Genomic DNA, 19,952 nt, shown 5'->3' on the forward strand with positions numbered 1-19,952 from the left:
GGTCCTCCTATTCTCATCCAGGGAGGTATAATATTTTTAATATTTCCTAGAATATTTCATTCTTCTAGGAGAAGGGTGGGCTAACTTTCTACATACCCATACAGGCAGAAACACTTCTGAGAATTCTCATGGTTGTATCTGTGCTTCCTCCTTATTTTGTCAGTACAAAAAAAGCTAACTTGAAAGGCTCCATCTTTCTCTTTTTGAGTATCTCATCAACTCCAAGAATAGTAATATTCCTGTTCCTGTTCCTTTTAACCCATTTACTCTTCTCTATATTTATTTTGTGATACAATCATGATCTATTTTCTCTCAACTACCAAGTATTCAATTTCCCTTATTGCCTTATTCATTCTTTACTATATTTCTTCTTCTTTTACCAGCTACTTTTACCAGCTACTTCTTTGTACCAGCTACAGGTACCGGAACAGACTTGTAAGTGGATCACAAGCTTCCTAACAAACAGGAAGCAGCAGGTGAAGCTAAGCAAGATCACATCAAATACCTGTACAATTAGCACAGGGGCCCCCCAAGGCTGTGTGCTCTCCCCACTTCTCTTCTCTCTGTATACCAATGACTGCATCTCCAATGATCCATTTGTTAAGCTACTGAAGTTCTCAGATGACACAACAGTGATTGGTCTCATTCGAGACAATGACGAATCCGCATATAGACGAGAGGTCGAACGACTAGCCTTGTGGTGCAACCAAAACAATCTGGAACTGAACACACTCAAAACTGTAGAAATGGTGGTAGATTTTAGGAAAAACCCTTCCATACTTCCACCTCTCACAATACTTGACAACACAGTATCAACAGTAGAAACCTTCAAATTTCTGGGTTCTATCATATCACAAGATCTCAAATGGACAGCTAACATCAAAAACATCATTAAAAAAGGACAACAAAGAATGTTCTTTCTGCGCCAACTCAGTAAGCTCAAACTGCCCAAGGAGCTGCTGATCCAGTTCTACAGAGGAATTATTGAGTCTGTCATTTGCACCTCTATAACTGTCTGGTTCGGTTCTGCAACCCAACAAGAAAAACACAGACTTCAGAGGATAATTAGAACTGCAGAAAAAATAATTGCTACCAACTTGCCTTCCATTGAGGACCTGTATACTGCACGAATCAAGAAGAGAGCCGTGAAAATATTTGCAGATCCCTCGCATCCTGGCCATAAACTGTTTCAACTCCTACCCTCAAAACGACGCTATAGAGCACTGCACACCAGAACAACTAGACACAAGAACAGTTTTTTCCCGAAGGCCATCACTCTGCTAAACAAATAATTCCCTCAACACTGTCAGACTATTTACTGAATCTGCACTACTATTAATCGTTTCATAGTTCCCATCATCAATCTCTTTCCACTTATGACTGTATGACTATAACTTGTTGCTTGCAATCCTTATGATTTATATTGATATATTGATCATCAATTGTGTTGTAAATGTTGTACCTTGATGAACGTATCTTTTCTTTTATGTACACTGAGAGCATATGCACCAAGACAAATTCCTTGTGTGTCCAATCACACTTGGCCAATAAAATTCTATTCTATTCTATTCTTTTACCATGTATAATGTAGGATATTCTCTCCTGCCATTTTTAATGTCCTATTTTAGGATGGAAAAGGAGCTGAAAGTTGTAGTCCTTGCTTGTTGGCTTGTTGAATTCACTGAGATTTTCTCCTTAAAAACCAAACCAAACCAAAGAGGTTTATCTAAATTGACTTTGCCTTTAGGTCCTCTTCCTTTGGGAAGATAGTTGTAACTCTATGTTACCACCCGGTGGTAGCATAGAACTGGTCTATAGTTCCCAATATGTGTATCTTTGGTTTGTTTTTTTTAATCCTCTGATCTACTTGACAGTTGCAGCAGCTGTCTAATCAGTTACTCAGAAGGTACAACAGTTGGGTGTTGAAGCAGGGCTCATTTTCTTTCAATCCCCTTGAGACTGATAACAATTTAGTAACTTCAAAGCTGGGTTACATTAAGCAAGTTGCTCCCTGTCTGTCATTCAAAGGATAAAATGGGAATAGAAGCCCTGTATGCTAGTCTAAATTCTTTGAAATAATGGAATTAGAACTGATAGTTATTAAAAAGAACTTTACCTCTTACATTAAATATTTTACAATAAAATGTAGCTAAAATGATCTAGCTTTCTATTCATTTACAGATTCCCACAAAAATTAAGAAATTGATATGATAAATCTTTGAAAGCATTTTCAATGCATGTTTTGGCATCCGACTCTGTTATGTTCTCTAATACTCTTTTAAACATTAACACTAATAATACCCTGTGTACTGAATTTTTTAAAAGCTAATATGCACAATTATCATTGTCTCACAACAGTCTGGTAAAGGAGTATGCTATTTAGTCCAAATACTATAAATGGAAGGCACTGAAGATGGGACACAGCAGCTTGTCTAATGCTACTGAAATGCTGAGCTGATATTTACATTGAAAATTACCATATTATCTAAATGGGCACTAGAAGAGAGAACGCTCTCCTATGCTTTCTCTCTGTCTTCGACATAGCCAGCTGGTGTGAATACAGTGGGAATACAGAATACAAAAATATAGCTTTCAGTGTGCATTATTTGAAACCATAGGTTTATCTCTCAGTGTGTAAAGTTAAACCTTCTGTTCAAAAAGCCAGAGAGTGTTGATCCCCTTATTATTGTGCCAAGATAATGACCAGCATATATATATATATATATATTTTCTGAGGTTTTCACGGGTGTTTGTATATAGGTCTTTGGTTGTGCGGGTTTTCTCCCGTGTAAAATTGGAAGTGTCTTGGCGACGTTTCGACGAAGTCTCATTCGTCATCTTCAGGCTTCAGCTTCGTGCTTCTGGGAGCAATGTGTGATCGCAGCTGTTTCTTCCTTTTAACTGCTAGTGGGGGTTTGAACTGATTGGGTGGGAGCTTGGCTGTGCTCTGATTGGATGGGGGTTTTTCTGTGCTCTGATTGGCTGGGGGTGTGTCCTGTGTTGGTGGGGGCTTGGTTGTGCTCAATCTAGTCTGTGCTGCAGGGGGATTTGAGCTGGTGAGCTGCATAGCTGTTGTTTGGCTTTGTGGTCGTGCTACATCTTCATAGTGGGTGTCAGTCTGCTGCATGAATGGATTGGAGGGGTTTGAAATGGCTAATGTTGCAGCTGCGGTCTGGCTTCTGGTCCTTGGTCGTGCTTCATGATCAGTGTGGGTTTGGGTCTGCTTTCAGAATAATCAGAGAAGCCATTGAGATAGAAAAACGCCCACACAGCATGAACAAACGAGATGACACCTCCCGCCTACCAGCCATTTGGAAACCCGCCCTTATTGACAAACGAGTCCCTAACACGAGGAATGACACCAGACCCACACTCACAAGGTCCACACAGGATGTCACCACCGCACATCCACCCAGAAAGCAGACCCAAACCCACACTGATCATGAAGCACGACCAAGGACCAGAAGCCAGACCGCAGCTGCAACATTAGCCATTTCAAACCCCTCCAATCCATTCATGCAGCAGACTGACACCCACTATGAAGATGTAGCATGACCACAAAGCCAAACAACAGCTATGCAGCTCACCAGCTCAAATCCCCTGCAGCACAGACTAGATTGAGCACAACCAAGCCCCACCAACACAGGACACACCCCAGCCAATCAGAGCACAGAAAACCCCATCCAATCAGAGCACAGCCAAGCTCCCACCCAATCAGTTCAAACCCCACTAGCAGTTAAAAGGAAGAAACAGCTGCGATCACACATTGCTCCCAGAAGCACGGCTGAAGCCTGAAGATGACGAATGAGACTTCAAACGTCGCCAAGATACTTCCAATTTTACACGGGAGAAAACCCGAACAACCAAAGACCTATATATATATATATATATATATATATATATATATGTGTGTGTGTGTGTGTGTGTGTGTGTGTGTGTGTGTGTGTGTGTGTGTGTGTGTATGTATGTATGTAAGTATATGTATATGTATATGTATGTATAAGCATGAAATAACCATACGAATTGGATATAATCAAAGGGAACATTAGGATAGGAACGGTAGGCATGCTGGTGCTCTTATACACGCCCCTTACAGACCTCTTAGGAATGAGGTGAGGTCAATAGTAGATAGTCTTTGGTTAAAGCTTTGGGGATTTTGGGAAGAGATCACAGAGTCAGGTAGTACATTGCAGGTATTAACAACTCTGTTACTGAAGTCATATTTTCTACAATCAAGATTGGAGCGGTTCACTTTAAGTTTAAATCTATTGTGTGCTTGTGTATTATTGCGATTGAAGCTGAAGTCTTCTACAGGAAGGACATTGTAGCAGATGATTTTATGAGTTATACTTAGGTCATGCCAAAGGCGGCGGAGTTCTAAATTTTCTAAACCCAGGATTTCAAGTCTGGTGGCATAAGGTATTTTGTTGTAATCAGAGGATTGGAGAATTCTTCTTGTAAATTATTTCTGGACACGCTCAATTGTATTAATGTCCAAAATGAAGTGTGGGTTCCAGAAAGGCGAGCTGTATTTGAGAATTGGTCTAGCGAATGTTTTGTATGCTCTGGTGAATAGCTAAGGAGGAGAACTGTCACAGAAGGGAACAATGGGCATCACAAAGGGACAGAATCTCTGCCAACTCTAGATCAAGGAATGGAAGACCCACTGATGCCTCAATTACAGAAAAAAGTTAGCTCAGAGTAACAAATTCAGGTTTGAAGGCATTTGAGATTAACGTGTTTGACCCATCTCCTCTAGGAGAACACATGTAATCTCAACCAAAAAGCAGGGAAGGATGAGGCAGCATTCATAAATATGACTTAAGGAAAGTTGTTATCCTCAAAATGAATTGGGCATGACAGTTTTGGGCAGGACTTATGCAATTAACCAAAAACCAATAAACATTAAAACAAAAATATATTGATCTTGAACTGGAAATGCACATAATCTAGGGTTTTTTTAAAAATCTGTGATCATTTTGTAAACTACCATCCCCACTTAAAAAAAATCCTTAAAATGATACATGGCCTCTATTTTGACACATTGTTCAATACAGGGCTTTTGGCAGGGTTTACTCAAAAAAAGAAGAAGAAGAAATAGGCACTAAAGCAGGGGTGTCCAAACTACGGCCCGCGGGCCGCAGTTTTTTTTGGCCCGCAGCAAATTCTGGAAGTATAATTTAAAATGGCCCTTTTCGCGCTGCGAGGCTCGCGGCTCCTCCCCATGGGCGGGGAATAATGAAGGGAGGGGGCAGAGGAGGCGGCGAGCGGGAAAGAGGCTGCTGGCCGTGCCTGCCCCCAGCAGTTCTACCCTCGCCTTCCTCGGGCCGCCATCGAGAAACAGGTGAAGAGGGGTTCTGTCCTCGCCTTCCTCGGGCAGGGAATAACGGCGAGGGGAGGCGGCAGCAAGCTGAAGAGGCTGCTGGCCGTGCCCGCCCAGCAGCTCTGTCCTCGCCTCGGGTGGGAATAACGCGAGGGGAGGCGGCAGCAAGCGCGAAGAGGCTGCTGGCCGTGCCCGCCCAGCAGCTCTGTCCTCGCCTTCCTCGGGTGGGAATAACGGCGAGGGGGAGGCGGCAGCAAGCGCGAAGAGGCTGCTGGCGTGCCCGCCCAGCAGCTCTGTCCTCGCCTTCCTCGGGTGGGAATAACGGCGGGAGGGGAGGCGGCAGCAAGCGAAGAGGCTGCTGGCCGTGCCCGGCCCAGCAGCTCTGTCCTCGCCTCGGGTGGGAATAACGGCGAGGGGAGGCGGCAGCAGCGCGAAGAGGCTGCTGGCCGTGCCCGCCCAGCAGCTCTGTCTCGCCTCGGGGGGGAATAACGAAGGGAGGGGGGGGGAGGCGCCAGCAAGCGCGAAAGAGGCTGCTGGCCGTGCCCGGCCCAGCAGCTCTGTCCTCGCCTTCCTCGGGCCGCCTGGTGAGGCTCCTCGCGCCTCCACCCCTTGGGCAGGGAATAACGAAGGGAGTTTCAAGTTCATACCAAATACAAAACAAAAGCCAAGATCAGGGGTGTCCAAACTTGGTCTCTTTGAGACTTGTGGACTTCAGTTCCCAGAGTTCCTCAGCCAGCTTTGCTGGCTGAGGACTCTGGAGTTGAAGTCCACAAGTCTTAAGGACCAAGTTTGGACACCTAACAAGATGAATGAATATGAAACATTTTCCCCCCTTAATTGAAGATGATATCCACATATTGTTGCTTTTTAGTAGACTGACTGTATCCATCTGTATTGTAATGTCCCAGGTTTTCAGGCCTCTGATATAGTCCTAAATATTTACCACGAGTCACCAGAAATGGCAGCACCGAAGAAACGCAAGATAGCAAGTGAGTGTAGAAGATTTCAAACACGGTGGGAAAATGAATATTTCTTTAAAGAAATCAACGGAAAGTGTGTCTGTTTGATTTGCAATGAAGATGTTGCCGTGATGAAAGAGTATAATGTCCATCGGCACTATGAGACCAAGCATCAGAGCTACGCATCGTACACAGGTGCCAAACGAGCACAGAAATTCAAGCAAATGGCAGCTAGCCTGCAAGCTCAACAACAGTTTTTATTTCGTGCTAACAAAATATAGGAAAAGCACAGCAGCAAGCTATGAAGTCGCAAAACTTATTGCCCAGCATGGCAAACCGTTCTCAGACGGTGATTTCATAAAGCAGCGCCTCATCAAAGTCACAGAAGTAATGTGCCCGGAAAAAGTGCAGGATTTCAACAACGTGACCTTATCCAGAAATACAGTGGTGCGGAGAATCGAGGACTTGTCAGCTAACCTGAAACTTCAGCTGAGAGAAAGCTTGTGCTTTTGATTTTTACTCGATAGCATGCGATGAGAGCACAGACACCGCACAGCTTTTAATTTTTTTGCGGGGAGTCGATGATAATTTTTGCTGTACGGAGGAGCTGCTTGATATGATGAGCCTAAAAGGCACAACGACAGGTGGAAATATTTTTGACGCTGTGTCAGAGGCAGTTGAAAAGATGGGGCTTAAATGGGACAAGCTCTGTGGAGTAACAACGGATGGAGCTCCGGCCATGACGGGTGAGCGCAAAGGAATGGCATCCATGGTGTGCGTCAAGGTAAAAGAGAGCGGAGGTGAGGCTGTTAGGATGCACTGTATAATCCACCAAGAAGCACTGTGTGCCAAGACTGTGCAGCTGGGCGATGTGATGAACACTGTTGTAAAAACTGTCAACATAATTCGAGCTAGAGGACTGTACCACAGGGAATTTCAAGCTTTCTTATCTGACATGGATGCTGAATACGGGGATGTACTCTACCACTCTGATGTGCGCTGGCTCAGCCGTGGCTCTGTGCTGCAGCGGTTTTATTCGCTGAGATCAGAAATCGACAATTTTTTGAAAGAGAAGGACCGACCTCTTCATGAACTGAGTGACCCTCTGTGGCTGGCAGACCTGGCATTTTAGTTGATCTTACTCATCATCTGAATACACTGAACAAGAACCTACAAGGCAAAGAACAGCTGGTATCACACCTGTATGCGCACATGAAAGCCTTCTGTGTAAAGCTCCGCCTGTTTGAGACACAACTCTGAAGCTTTAATGCTGTACACTTCCCTCGCTGTCTGAAATCAAGTCTGCTTTTCCAAAGGCAGACCTTTCTGCTAAAAGGAGAAATATGTTTCTGTAATTACATCTCTCGTGACAGAATTCAACCAGCGTTTTCAAGATTTTTCTGTCATTGAAAAACAAATCAAGCTGTTCTCGTCCCTATTCCTGGTGGATGCAGAAGAAGTGGAGGAGTGTCTGCAGTTAGAACTGATTGAAATGCAATGTGATGATTCTCTGATGAGTCAACATCAGCTTCTCTCCTCCTGACTTCTATCAGAATTTGGATCATGCCAAGTTTCCTCTGATGAGACGCCATGCAAAAAGAATGATGAGCCTGTTCGGCTCAACATACATATGTGAACAAACATTTTCTCTGTTAAATCAGAACAAAAGCAGACTGAGATCCAGAATGACTGATAGCCATCTCTGTGAAGTCCTTTGTGTCTCAACCACCAAACTTTCTCCTGACATCCCAGCCATCCTTCAATCCAAAGGACAGCATCACTGCTCCCACTGAGAGCAATGTTCTTCACATTATAGGCGAGTTAGAAATACACACAGTAATCATGTGTCAATATATTTACCTCTTGTGTGGCCGGGCCACACATGAATTTACTAGGCTTATATACTGTTTGTTGTCCAGTTGTGAAGCAGTTGTGAAATGAGTGATATGGTTGTTAAAAATGCTGCAATGGGCATAAATGTGAGGATGGTCATAAGTGTGAGGACTGGTCAAAAATTACTTTTTTTAGCCCTCTGAGTAGTTTCTATGCCCATAGCCACATCCACTCAGTCACATGAGCAGTTAGCCACGCCCACCAGTCACATGACCACCAAGCCACACCCCAAAATAAGCCACGCCCATCCCCCCCATCCCCCCCCCGTGGCCCGGGCCTTTGCTTATTTTTCTGTATTTGGCCCTCACTCAAAAAAGTTTGGACACCCCTGCACTAAAGTTTTTCTTCCTACAAAAATTTTACCTCCCCACAAATGGTTGCTGCCAGCTATGGGAAGAAATATGCAGGAAAACGGGGAGATGTTTGCTACTGCTTTGTCCTTTGTCTTTGTCCTTTTGATCAAGGAAAGTTGATCAATCTGCAAAGAGACCTGGCTTGGCTTCCTGTTTAACAAAGCATATTTTTGATGGCAGTCCATACAGCTGATCATCAGGGAAAGTTGATTCATCTTTTCCTCACTTATTCTCAGATTTCATTCCACTGCAATGAGTACCACCGAACCAGCTCTTCTGTGCATTTTCTCTTGGCTTCCCAAGAGCATTAGGCCATCTTAGAGAGTGACTCTCCATGGAAACCCAAGTTCAGGGTACAACAAACAGTGTCTTGCCCACCTGCTTAGTTAAGTCTTCCCATTCTTCCCCAGGGGCAGCCTTCTATGTCAGACATTCATTAGCGGCCTTGGGTGCGAGCTATCCACCTGCAATATGAAGTCTGCCAAGGAATATGGAAAGGTCAGAATGCATCTGTCTTCCATCTGAGTGCAAGATGGCATGCCAACAGGCAAGGGACTCGGCCTGTGTGAATGATATCTAGTTGTAAAAGCAGGTGACTTCATGGAAACAGATTTGCAGAAGAGGAACATCAGCAAGTGATCTAGTAGGCGGCTCTCAGACATTGTATGTCTGTCTGTGTTTGGAGGTGGGGGGGCGTATGCACGTATTAGCTAAAAAAAAAACAGAGTAGGAAGAAAATCAGGAGTTTCTAAATCTCTTTGTAAGAAAATACAAGGAGCCACCAATCTATGATAAAGATGCTGTTCCTTTTGTTTCCAGTACACAGAAATACATGTTTCTAGTACGTACTGTATATCTCTGATATATGAGATACAGAAAATATGGTAAAACATGAAAAAAATACCTTGGTGGGATTTTGCAATCCAACATTTTTCATAATAGTACCAGTTAATAAGTTGCAACCGGTGTGTGTGTTTGTGTGTAGGACAAGAATAAAGTCTTATACAAACATTTTTTAAAAATCAAGCCTTTAGAGATTCTGAAAATAATCTGAAATTAAAGTTAACAGATAAATGGAAAATTAGCCAAGAATGTCCAAATGTAGGACAGACCATCAAATCAAGAACACTCTGAAAGAAGACAGTATAAAATCATTCATACTTTTGCCAAGAAAATTACATAGCTGTTTTCATGAGGAAATGTTGGACACAAAGGAAATTTTATTTTTTAAATCTTTGCCTTTCATGCCTAGATTGCAGCAGAAAGCAAGGGATAGCTTGCACCCAGAAAATAGTGAAATAAAAGCAAAGCAAGATAGTAGGAAAAAACACCATTCACTATTTTCATTTTTGCCAAAACAAAAAGGCTCAGATTTGATCTTGTTTTTCAGATAAACCAGTGTAGAACACCAAAATTGTCCACATTTTCACTCCTCAAAACAAACTCGTGTCATCTGGATTGAACTGCTAAATAAATGCATGTGAGAGACCCAAAGTAAAACCAGGGTGCAAGAAAAGTAGTTTGTGCTTAAGAAACTCGTGTTGATCTATCAACATGGAAACAGTGAGTTTATATGGGCACCCTAGTAAAGTCCCCTTTCATTCCGTCTCAAGACTCTCTCATCGAAGCTTAACCATTCGTTCTCCAGAGACAGGAGAAGCATTTCTTTCCAGGAACATCTGGTACACATAAGTATGAAACCATCTGGGTAACAGCAGTAAAAATAACCTGATAAGTGGCTGTTAATCCTGTCCCATGGAACTGCCTGGACTTCCAAAGTCTTGACCTTTTGGGGCAGAGTGGAGAAGAGATGAGAGGAGTGGTTTGGTACAGTTCCCTATTAATGTGACTGGACAAAATCATATGGGAAGTAGTTACTATAAAAGGTGCTACAGGGATCTGCATGGAACAGGTACTGAATAGGCAGACAGGACAGGATTGACTGTTTAATCAACAAAATAAGAAAAAATACATGGAAAAGAGGCACATGTGCTCCAGCTCCAGAGTTGCAGGTAAGGATCTGCTATTAAGACACTTAAATTGTTTCTAATTATTGCATCTACAATAATTAATAAATAAAACTGCAGGCCAAATGGTGCAACTGACTGAAAGTTCCTATGTCTCTTGCTTATTCTCTTGCATCAACTGCATTTGTTGGAACTTAAAAGGAATTTATACAGCTTTTTTGGGGGGGGGGAATCCCATTGTCATGCTTTTGTAGTGAATGAAAAAGCTCTATGTTATCCCCTACATCTGCTGTCAGAGCTTTGAAATATTAGAAGTGAAACCTCTCTGCCTATAAACCAGATTCTCTGCTTTAAAAGTACTTTTTTCCAATTCTGATAGGATTGGTTGCAGTTGCTTTGTGAGGAAAAAGGCACTCTACACGTCAGCAGAAGCATTCGGTACTTAATAATTTGAGTGTATGTGCTCCAGCATTTACCACCACTTTTTCTATGCATCTGGGCCAGCATTCTGGGTCTTGCATTATTTTGGAACCTGCTAAAACTGAAGGGTATCCGGTTGTCCTTCAGTGTGTACACAGTCTAGAATCTGCTTTATCTGCTTATGTAAACACAGGGGTGTAGACATTTCTGAAGTTTTGCCAAGAGGAATCAAGTTCTCATGTTGGAATAAAGTAAGGAACATTGAGAGTAAATAGGAAGTAATGCTATATTTGAAGACAAAATACCCATGTTCTCTATAGGACATGTCTGCACAGTGACATGATTATTTTCATGCAGTTATTCTATCTGAATCTGCATGGATTGGAGAATCAGGTTTAAATCCCCTGGCAGCCATTACATTCACTGCATAATTTTGGGCTGATTTCAGTGTAATCTACTTCACAGGGCAGTTGTGAGAAAGAAATGCAAACAAGGGTTAAAGAATACATCCTTAAAGTGCTGGTGGAAGGGAGACAAAAGTGTTCCAAATATAATATGTGGTTTTCCAGAGCTGTAAATCTGATTTATATCATAATATCTTGCCGAACAGTAAGTGAAGTTTCGAGCACATTTTAGTTCTCAATGTAACATTTAGGACAATTAGGGCTAACCTTTTTGCCGTCACGTGCCAAAAGCAGAGGAAGCGCAGGGAGGTCGCATGTGTGTGTGTGTCCACACCCATAATTCAATGCCCCCCCATGCCCCACACCACGCAGAAGGTCCATTTTTCACCCTCCCCAAGCCCTAGAGGCTTTCTTGGAGCCTGGGGAGGGTGAAAACAGCCTTCCCCACCCTCTTGGAGGCCCTTCAGAGACTGAAAACATCCTCCCAGAGCTTCTGTGTGAGCCCAGTACTTACCTGGCATACAAAATGGGCTACCTGGGAGGGGAGGGGCAGCATGGCAGGACCAGATGAAAATCAGTTGGCCAGCACATACATGCACACTGGAGCTGAGGTAGGGCACAGGCTCGCATGCCCACAGATATGGCTCCGCATGCCACCTGTGGCACATGTGCCATAGGTTCGCCATCACAGATTTAGGGACATGACAAAATTCTCCCCAGTGTTTGATACAATGTTATTCCCAGATAACTAACAATTTTCATTCATTCTCCATATCGCTGTGTGAGTTGGGGCAGAGGTGGGTAGAAATAGCAATCAGGTACACATCAATTTAGATATCACTTATGACTGGAGTTCTAGTTCTTAAGTCAGTGTAAAGTGTTACAATTACATTGGATTGCCATTAAAGGTAAAGGTAAAGGTTCCCCTCGCACATACATGCTAGTTGTTCCTGACTCTAGGGGGCGGTGCTCATCTCCGTTTCAAAGCCGAAGAGCCAGCGCTGTCTGAAGATGTCTCCGTGGTCATGTGGCCGGCATGACTCAACGCCAAAGGCACACAGAATGCTGTTACCTTCCCACCAAAGGTGGTCCCTATTTTTTCTACTTGCATTTTTATGTGCTTTCGAAACTGCTAGGTTGGCAGAAGCTGGGACAAGTAACAGGAGCTCACCCCGTTACATGGCAGCACTAGGGATTCGAACCGCTGAGCTGCTGACCTTTCAATCGACAAGCTCAACGTCCTAGCCCCTGAGCCACCACGTAATGACAATCCAAGCAGTCCCAGTGGCTGTCATTAACTAAATCCTGTGGTTATTCAGCAAGGCAACTTCCTGCTGGTTTCACACAACCACCGAAATAAGGGAAGCCAGCAGAAAGTTGTAAGTAGGCCAGCAAGCAGGCAAGGGCTACTGCCAGGTGATAGAATGTGCAAGGCTATGTGCAGATGGGTAGGTGTGAGAGAGGCATGGCAAGGGTTGATGAGGCATCCAAGGGTTCACTGGGGTACAAGGAGGTGCAGCAAGAATTGGAGCAGGGTATCTGGGAATGTGCGAGTAGCCAGCATAGCACAAATGTTGAGGGGCGGGAGGGTAATTGAAAGGAGTAGCAATAGCACAGAGACTTATATACCGCTTCACAGTGCTTTACAGCCAGAGGCGGGTTTCAAAACCTGTTGCTACCACTTTGCTCATGGGTGCGCACTCACTCATGGGCAAAGCATCCGGGTGGGTGGGCAGAACCTCCCGCTGCCCCTGCGACCGGTTCACCTGATCCGGGGCAAACCGGTAGCAACCCACCATTTACAGCCCTCTCTAAGTGGTTTACAAAGTCAGCATATGGCCCCCAACAATCTGGGTCCTCATTTTACTGACCTTGGAAGGATGGAAGGCTGAGTCAACCTTGAACCAGTGAGATTCAAATTGCCAAACTGCAGGCAGCTGGCAGGCAGCAGAAGTAGCCTGCAGTACTGCATTCTGACCATTGCGCCACCACGAGTAAGGGGAGACTTATTCCAACAACCTGTGACTTTCCCTGATGGCTTTCCCACTGACTTTCTAGAGGTGGGAAAGGTTGCAATTGGCAATCATGTGTCCATGGGGCAACAAACTGGGGATAAACGTGAGCCGGCTGCCAAGCACCCAGTTCACAGTCATGTGACCACAAGAGTGCTTGGATAGCTAGAATTCCAGGGACCAGTCAAAACCACCATTCATTCAGTGCTGTCGTAACTTAAAATGATGACTGAACATATGATCATAAATTGAGGACTATTCAGCTTTTAAATTCAACCGAAGAGCAGAGAAATAAGGGAATGATCAAATTATCTTCATTATTTTGCAAGATCCACCACAGTTCTTACTTTCTACTAATGAATTCATTCTATTTCTTTAAAAAGTGTGTGTTTTCTTTCATTCCTATTTTATAGATCACACACATGCTGCTTAAAATTTATGAAGGAGTATAGCAATATTTGACAGCAAGCAATGATTCCCAGGCACATTTTTGGCAGATGATCTGCAAAACCCCTGATTTCCTTCCTTCCTTCCTTCCTTCCTTCCTTCCTTCCTTCCTTCCTTCCTTCCTTCCTTCTTTCTTTCTTTCTTTCGCTACCCATCTTACCCAGAGATGACTCTAGGCAGTTTACAATAAAGTAAAAACCACAATACAAAACAGTAAAATATTTAAATAAAAATGATTAACAATAAGACTAAAAGATACCTAAGGAAATGGGGTCCTCAGGACAATACACCTCCATAAGGGCCCAAGCTATTTGGCAAAGTCGGGTGTTAAGGCCCCTACGGAAGGCCAAGAGGGCGAGAGCAGATCTATGATCTTATAACAAGCCTCTAAAAGGGAAAAACTATCAAGCATATTATGTATTTGGTCAACATAATTCCATTTTTGTTTTGTATCCTGCAACTTTGACTATCAAAATACTTAAATCTTTAAAAGGCAGCCAATGGCTTTCAAAAGTAGTCAGTTATGAAAGGAAAAATGATTCTTTCTTTTGTGAGATTTACTCCACATCCTTTCTCCAAATGAAAACCAGGGAATCAAAGGAATAATAAAATCCTCTTTTGTGCTTAGCAGGACAAACTTCAAGAAAGCCCTATGGAAATAAGGTGCTACTTATTACAATAAGGTGCCCAAGCCCTCTCTAAATGTATCTATGTTTCTCTTTCTCCGCAGTCATGAAACTAATTCCAGGTGACATTGGAAAACGACTTGAGGAGATGGTGCAGCTGACAGCTCAGAACCTACCTCAGGTGGAGGTAACCAGTAGTTACACCATCCTTCGAGAGCTGGGCAGTGGTGCCTTTGGGCATGTATTGATGGCAGTCCACCATCGCCAAGGTGAGTCTGGATTCAGAAGGCAAAAGAAGGAATAGGGAAGACTATGAACCAAAATAATTTGTAAGGGTTGTGCACATCTGGAAAATGATTTTAAGCAAAACAAAAGTGCTTTGGACCTTGCAGAAATTCAGCTATTGTTAGTCCTTTTAATCAGTCCAAACTGAGAAACAAGAGTATGGCTACTAATTTTATCTTTATTGTAAGGCTACATTAACAGAATCTTGTAAGACTGCAACTGTTCTGTTAACGTCTTGCAAAAATATGTTGAGACTCTAGAAAGAGTGCAGAGAAGAGCAACAAAGATGATTAGGGGACTGAAGGCTAAAGCATATGAAGAACAGTTGCAGGAACTGGCTATGTCTAGTTTAATGAAAAGGAGGATAAGGGGAGACATGATAGCAGTGTTCCAATATCTCAGGGGCTGCCACAAAGAAGAGGGGTTCAACCTATTATCCAAAGCCTCTGAAGGCAGGACAAGAAGCAATGGATGGAAACAAAGAGAGCAGCAACCTAGAACTAAGGAGAAATTTCCTGATAATTAGGACAATTAATTCAGTGGAACAACTTGCCTCCAGAAGTTGTGGATGATCCAACACTGGAGATCTTTAAGAAGAGATTGGCATTGAGTTGTTCAAAATGGTATGGGGTTGAGCAGGAGGTTGGGCTAGAAGACCTCTAATGTCCCTTCCAACTTTGCTATTCTGTTAAGACTGAAATAACTTATCACCTCCTCTCCTTTTACTCATCAGAAAACTAGAAAGAGATCCTTCTGAAATGCTTCCCAGTTCTTCTGTGGACTGAGGTACCTTTTATATGTCACTTGTCCAGTCTGCAACTGTTCTTCCTGTCTCCCAAGGTCATTTCCACATACTATTATCATTTTCTCTTAGCCAAGCCTATTTTATAAAATTGTGAGAATAAAATGAAGGAAGAACATCAAATGCATACCTACCTGCATGTCAAACTAGTTCAAACTAGAATGAGGAGAAGTTAGAAAACTGGATTTCTTCTCCTTTTCATGAATCAAGCTCTCTTCTCTTTCAGGAACCCCCATGGCACTGAAATTTGTACATAAAAAAGATACAGAGCTACAGGATTTCCTTAGTGAATATTGCATTGCACTGACTTTAGGGGCGCACCCCTGCATTGCCACTGCCCTTGGGATTGCCTTCCAAACCCCCCAACACTATGTCTTTGCACAAGAATTGGCATTGTCTCATGACCTCTTCACTCTCATGGTGCCAAAGGTAAGTACCTACAACAATTGATTTCCAGTACTACCTAAATAGATGAGGTGACAAATAGTGAAACATGCAGAAAACATCCTTCAACACCCGTCATCCATTATCAAGATATTTCAAAAAGGAAAAAGGCTGTTATCGAAGTTACTTTGTTATGCCAGTGGTGTTAGGGAGATTGAAGCCCACACTCAGCCATTGGAACTCCGGTTGGTGTCTCTCTTCCCAATTTTCTCAGTTGAGTGTCATTGTGGGGATGAATTATAGTAGTACTAGGTATGACGTCCTGACCTCTCCCAGGACTGTGGTCTTGAACCCAAAGAGACAGTAGGAGAGAGAGACATGGAAGAGAAAGAGAGTAGGAGAGAGGGGGGGAGATGGAGGGAAAGAGAGAGAGAGATGAAGGGAAAGAGAGAGATGAACAAAGGAGAGAGGGAGAGAAAGAGAGGGAGGGAGGGAGGGAAAGGGAGAGGGAGAGGGAGAGGGAGGAGAGAGATGGATTTCTCTTTGAGGATGTGGACAGTACTTTCATTACTCTTTTTAACATTGGAATTATTCCTGTTAATTTAGATATTTTATATATCATCTCCTTTCTATTATCCAAGGCTATAATAGTTCTAATTATTATATTTTGAAAATATATAACTAGAAAGAGACAGAAATTGTATGCTATGCTAGCTTTTGGATGTCAGACACTGTTTTTGCGTTAAGTGATAGACACTGAACACAATCTAAGTTTATGTTGCTTTCCACTTCTTGGTTATGTTTCAAGTTATTTCTTGGAAAGCTGCCTGAAATGTGAGCTCTTTAAAAGACTTTGTGTCCCCTTTGCTGGCCTTAAAGATCAAATTGGTAAATCAGTTGTAAGCTGTTAAAAGAACCACAACATAATTAAAAAGTACACAAAGATCATGAAGAATCCTATTTTAATTATTAATTTAATTAATTATTATATTAATTATTCTTAAGTGTCCAAAAGGATCAGATAGTGGATCCAGATATTTATCCTCATTTTTAGGACAACTTTGAGGCTGGGGCTTACAAATATCACCTTTTATTTCCAGGTTGGTGTACCTGAGCAACAGGTAAAGCGCTGTGCCCTGCAGCTTGCAAGTGCCCTGGAGTACATGGAATCCAAAGGACTAATTCATCGAGACGTCAAACCAGAAAATGTGCTGCTCTGTGATCCTGAATGTCGGCGTATCAAGCTGACTGATTTTGGACTGAGCTGCCCAAGGGGCCAAGCCATTAAGGCTTTGCCTGAAAGTCTGCCTTATACTGCACCTGAAATGTGTATCCTGGGCCCCAAAGCTAATCTGGAAGCCCAGCCAAGCCTTGACACCTGGGCTCTCGGAGTGCTGCTATTCTGTGTGCTAACTGGCTACTTCCCCTGGCTTACAGCTGTGCCCTCTGATCGGTATTATCGCAGCTTTGTCTCCTGGCATCGTAGCCCCCGTTTTGTATCACTCCCAGCCCATTGGGAACGTTTCACTCCCCAAGCATTAGAAATGTTGCAAGGGCTCCTGACGCCTAACCCAGCATTCCGTAGCCCTGCCAAAGTGATTATGAATTACATCAAAACACCTTGGTTGCTACCGGAAGTAAAGAGTCGTGTCCGACCCAACAGAGAACTGCTTGGCACTACCCGGAGATGCTAAAGACCAAGAGTGTTGCCAGGAGAAACAAGAGGCTCTGAAACATCACCTTAGCTTTTAAAGGACCAAAGTTGTCCATCACCTGATGAAGATATTTTGTTTGGTAAAAATCAGTGAAGCCAGAGAAATAGAGAAAAGATGACTAGGAGACAAAACAAGCTGCTTACTGAGCAAGGAAGGAGAAGCCAACTCAGGGAAAACCTATGAGAGTTAGTCTTGGAAGTATTGCTATCCAATCTCCTGCCTCTCTTCTAGATCACAATTTCAAAAGATTTGAGTTCAGTCTTTCTGTAAGGACCTGCCTCAGCTAGTCTTTCAAGAAAGAATACCTTTTGAATCCATTAAATCCAATCAAAATAACTTTTACTGAGAGAAAGTGATTGCAGAAAAGCAAGGCGAAATCTGAAAAAACCCATGTGATGCAATCAGCATTTTTTCGTTTCCCGAAATCTAACCCCCCCCACCTCCCAATCTACCAGCAGCCAATGTGTTGCTGCAAGGTTGTTATGGAAACTGAGGTGCTAGGCAGATAACAGGTCACCGTCAGGTCAGGATGGCTGGGAGGGAAGTCCGCTCCATCTCCGGAGACAATCTCCCTCCCTAATTCCCAAGGAGTTACAATCAAACCAAAAGCATGAGAAAATGCCAGCCAGCCTCCCCCCCCCCACTTCCAACAGAATGGCAGGACACTATGGTGGGCATGACACTTTCCTTAATCAAGAATTATCCCTCAAATTCCTAAAACTTCTTAAAAGGAACCAAGTGAAAAAGTCATAGCTTCCTTCCTTCATTGTGGATCAGATAAAATGGAGTCAGTTTAAAATTTCCTATGAATGAATGGGGTAAAAATTAGCGACCCTGTTTCCTACAACAGCAGTCAAATGCAAGAAACTTATTTGTATTGTTGTGAAGAACGTTTTTTTTAATTAGCCCAGGAAATCTGGATATAAAAAAAGATGATCAATGAACAATTATATAGCTCTTTGTCAAAAGCCTTCTTATAGTATCTGCTGAGACATATCTAACTAAAAGATGGCAAAATGATGTTTTATTGCAAGAAGTCCTGTGATTTTTATGTGACAAAACTGTCCAGAGTTTCTGAGAGCATAAAATTGTTTCAGGACCTGAAATTGATGCTGTTGTGATTCTAACACTGTATGTATATAGCTGATTTAATGCTATGATAATATTCAGTTAACTTTATAGTTGTAAATAAAATGTATAGATTTATATTGTAAACAATATATTGGTGCTTATATTCTTTTCAGGTTCTACTGCCTGACATATTATTTTAAAGAAATATTATATCAGTTTGAAGCTGAGAGACAATATTAAAGTAAATCTGAGTCAAAATATAAAGCTCAGCCCTTTTCCTTTGACTTTCAAGCTACAAAATGCTTTCATCCCTGTCCTCTCACATTTTTAGCTCTCCTTCGTTTGGCCTTGTTGCTAATTATTATAGTCCTTCCTTTCTGAAAAGACACTTGGAGTCTTTTCCCAAACTCTTTTTATAGCTTACCATTTTTAAAAATCCCTGGTTCTTTTCTTAGCTTTCTGGCAGCAACACAATTGGAAGAAGGCAGTAATATAAGTCGTTTTCACTTAACAACTATTTGTTTAGCAACAATCCAAGGTTACAACTGATAAAAGTGACTGGTTCTCCCACTTAACACCATCACAGCATCTCCATGGCCACATGATCACAATTTGGACAATTGGCAGCCATTGAACATTTACAATAGCTGCAGCATTCTGCAGTCACGTTTGTCATTTGAGATCTTTCCGAGCAACTTCTGACAAGACAGTTAATGGGAAAGTCACAAGCCACAGTGATAATAATCGAGGATAGTTATTAAGGATGATTTTTTTTGTCCCTATCATGGTCTTAAGTTGAGGACTACCTGTAGAATATTATAATAGATTAGGCTCTGTCATTTCAGACTGCAACTCACATTTCTTAATGTTTTCCTTCATTATCAATTCCTTAATAACATTCAGCCAGTAATCAAACATAGACCTTTTTTTTTTTTTTGGATGTATGATATACTCCTTGTTAGTAATGTTACGTAAAACACTCATGGTATCCTCTGAGTATTTCACCACATTCCTGGGGGATGTGGGGGAAATGTATTCAGGCATGTCTATCTTCTTCTGGTCTCTCTGTTTATATAGCTTCACAAATATTTGCTTTCCTGAAATCAGAATGAAGGTACCATTACTAGTTAGATTAATAACCATTTTATCGGTCATCACTATAGATGGTTCTTGACTTATAACCACAATTGTGCTTGGAATTACGGTCCTACATTGTTGCAGTTGTTAAGTGAGGCACTCATATGATTACCTCACTTAATGACCACAACCCAGCTCTCCCAATTGTGGTTGC

General features: G+C 42.5%; 1 protein-coding gene across 3 annotated transcripts; it reads left to right on the plus strand.

Moving 5' to 3' along the window:
• Positions 1-10,401: 10,401 nt before the first annotated feature.
• LOC131198399 (serine/threonine-protein kinase SBK2-like) lies at positions 10,402-18,907 on the plus strand. 3 transcript variants are annotated; one of them, XM_058182994.1, is made up of 5 exons: positions 10,443-10,540; positions 10,875-10,933; positions 14,509-14,673; positions 15,718-15,920; positions 16,976-18,907. In XM_058182994.1, exons 3-5 carry the CDS (start codon positions 14,511-14,513, stop codon positions 17,567-17,569), a joined length of 960 nt encoding a protein of 319 aa, XP_058038977.1. In that variant the 5' UTR covers positions 10,443-10,540; positions 10,875-10,933; positions 14,509-14,510; the 3' UTR covers positions 17,570-18,907. The 3 variants fall into 3 exon arrangements, with proteins under 3 accessions (XP_058038976.1, XP_058038977.1, XP_058038978.1); XM_058182995.1 differs by having other exon boundaries at positions 10,447-10,540; positions 10,875-10,951; XM_058182993.1 differs by lacking the exon at positions 10,875-10,933 and having other exon boundaries at positions 10,402-10,540.
• Positions 18,908-19,952: the final 1,045 nt, after the last annotated feature.

Source organism: Ahaetulla prasina, chromosome 4 (assembly GCF_028640845.1).
Source record: "Ahaetulla prasina isolate Xishuangbanna chromosome 4, ASM2864084v1, whole genome shotgun sequence".
Taxonomy (NCBI): domain Eukaryota; kingdom Metazoa; phylum Chordata; class Lepidosauria; order Squamata; family Colubridae; genus Ahaetulla; species Ahaetulla prasina.

Excerpts from the sequence above, each read along its gene's own strand:
- LOC131198399 (XM_058182993.1), top strand. The coding sequence starts at position 10,501 with ATGGAAAAGAGGCACATGTGCTCCAGCTCCAGAGTTGCAG. Across the intron at positions 10,541-14,508 it reads CTCCAGCTCCAGAGTTGCAG|TCATGAAACTAATTCCAGGT; the intron begins GTAAGGATCTGC and ends CTTTCTCCGCAG. Across the intron at positions 15,921-16,975 it reads TCACTCTCATGGTGCCAAAG|GTTGGTGTACCTGAGCAACA; the intron begins GTAAGTACCTAC and ends TTTTATTTCCAG.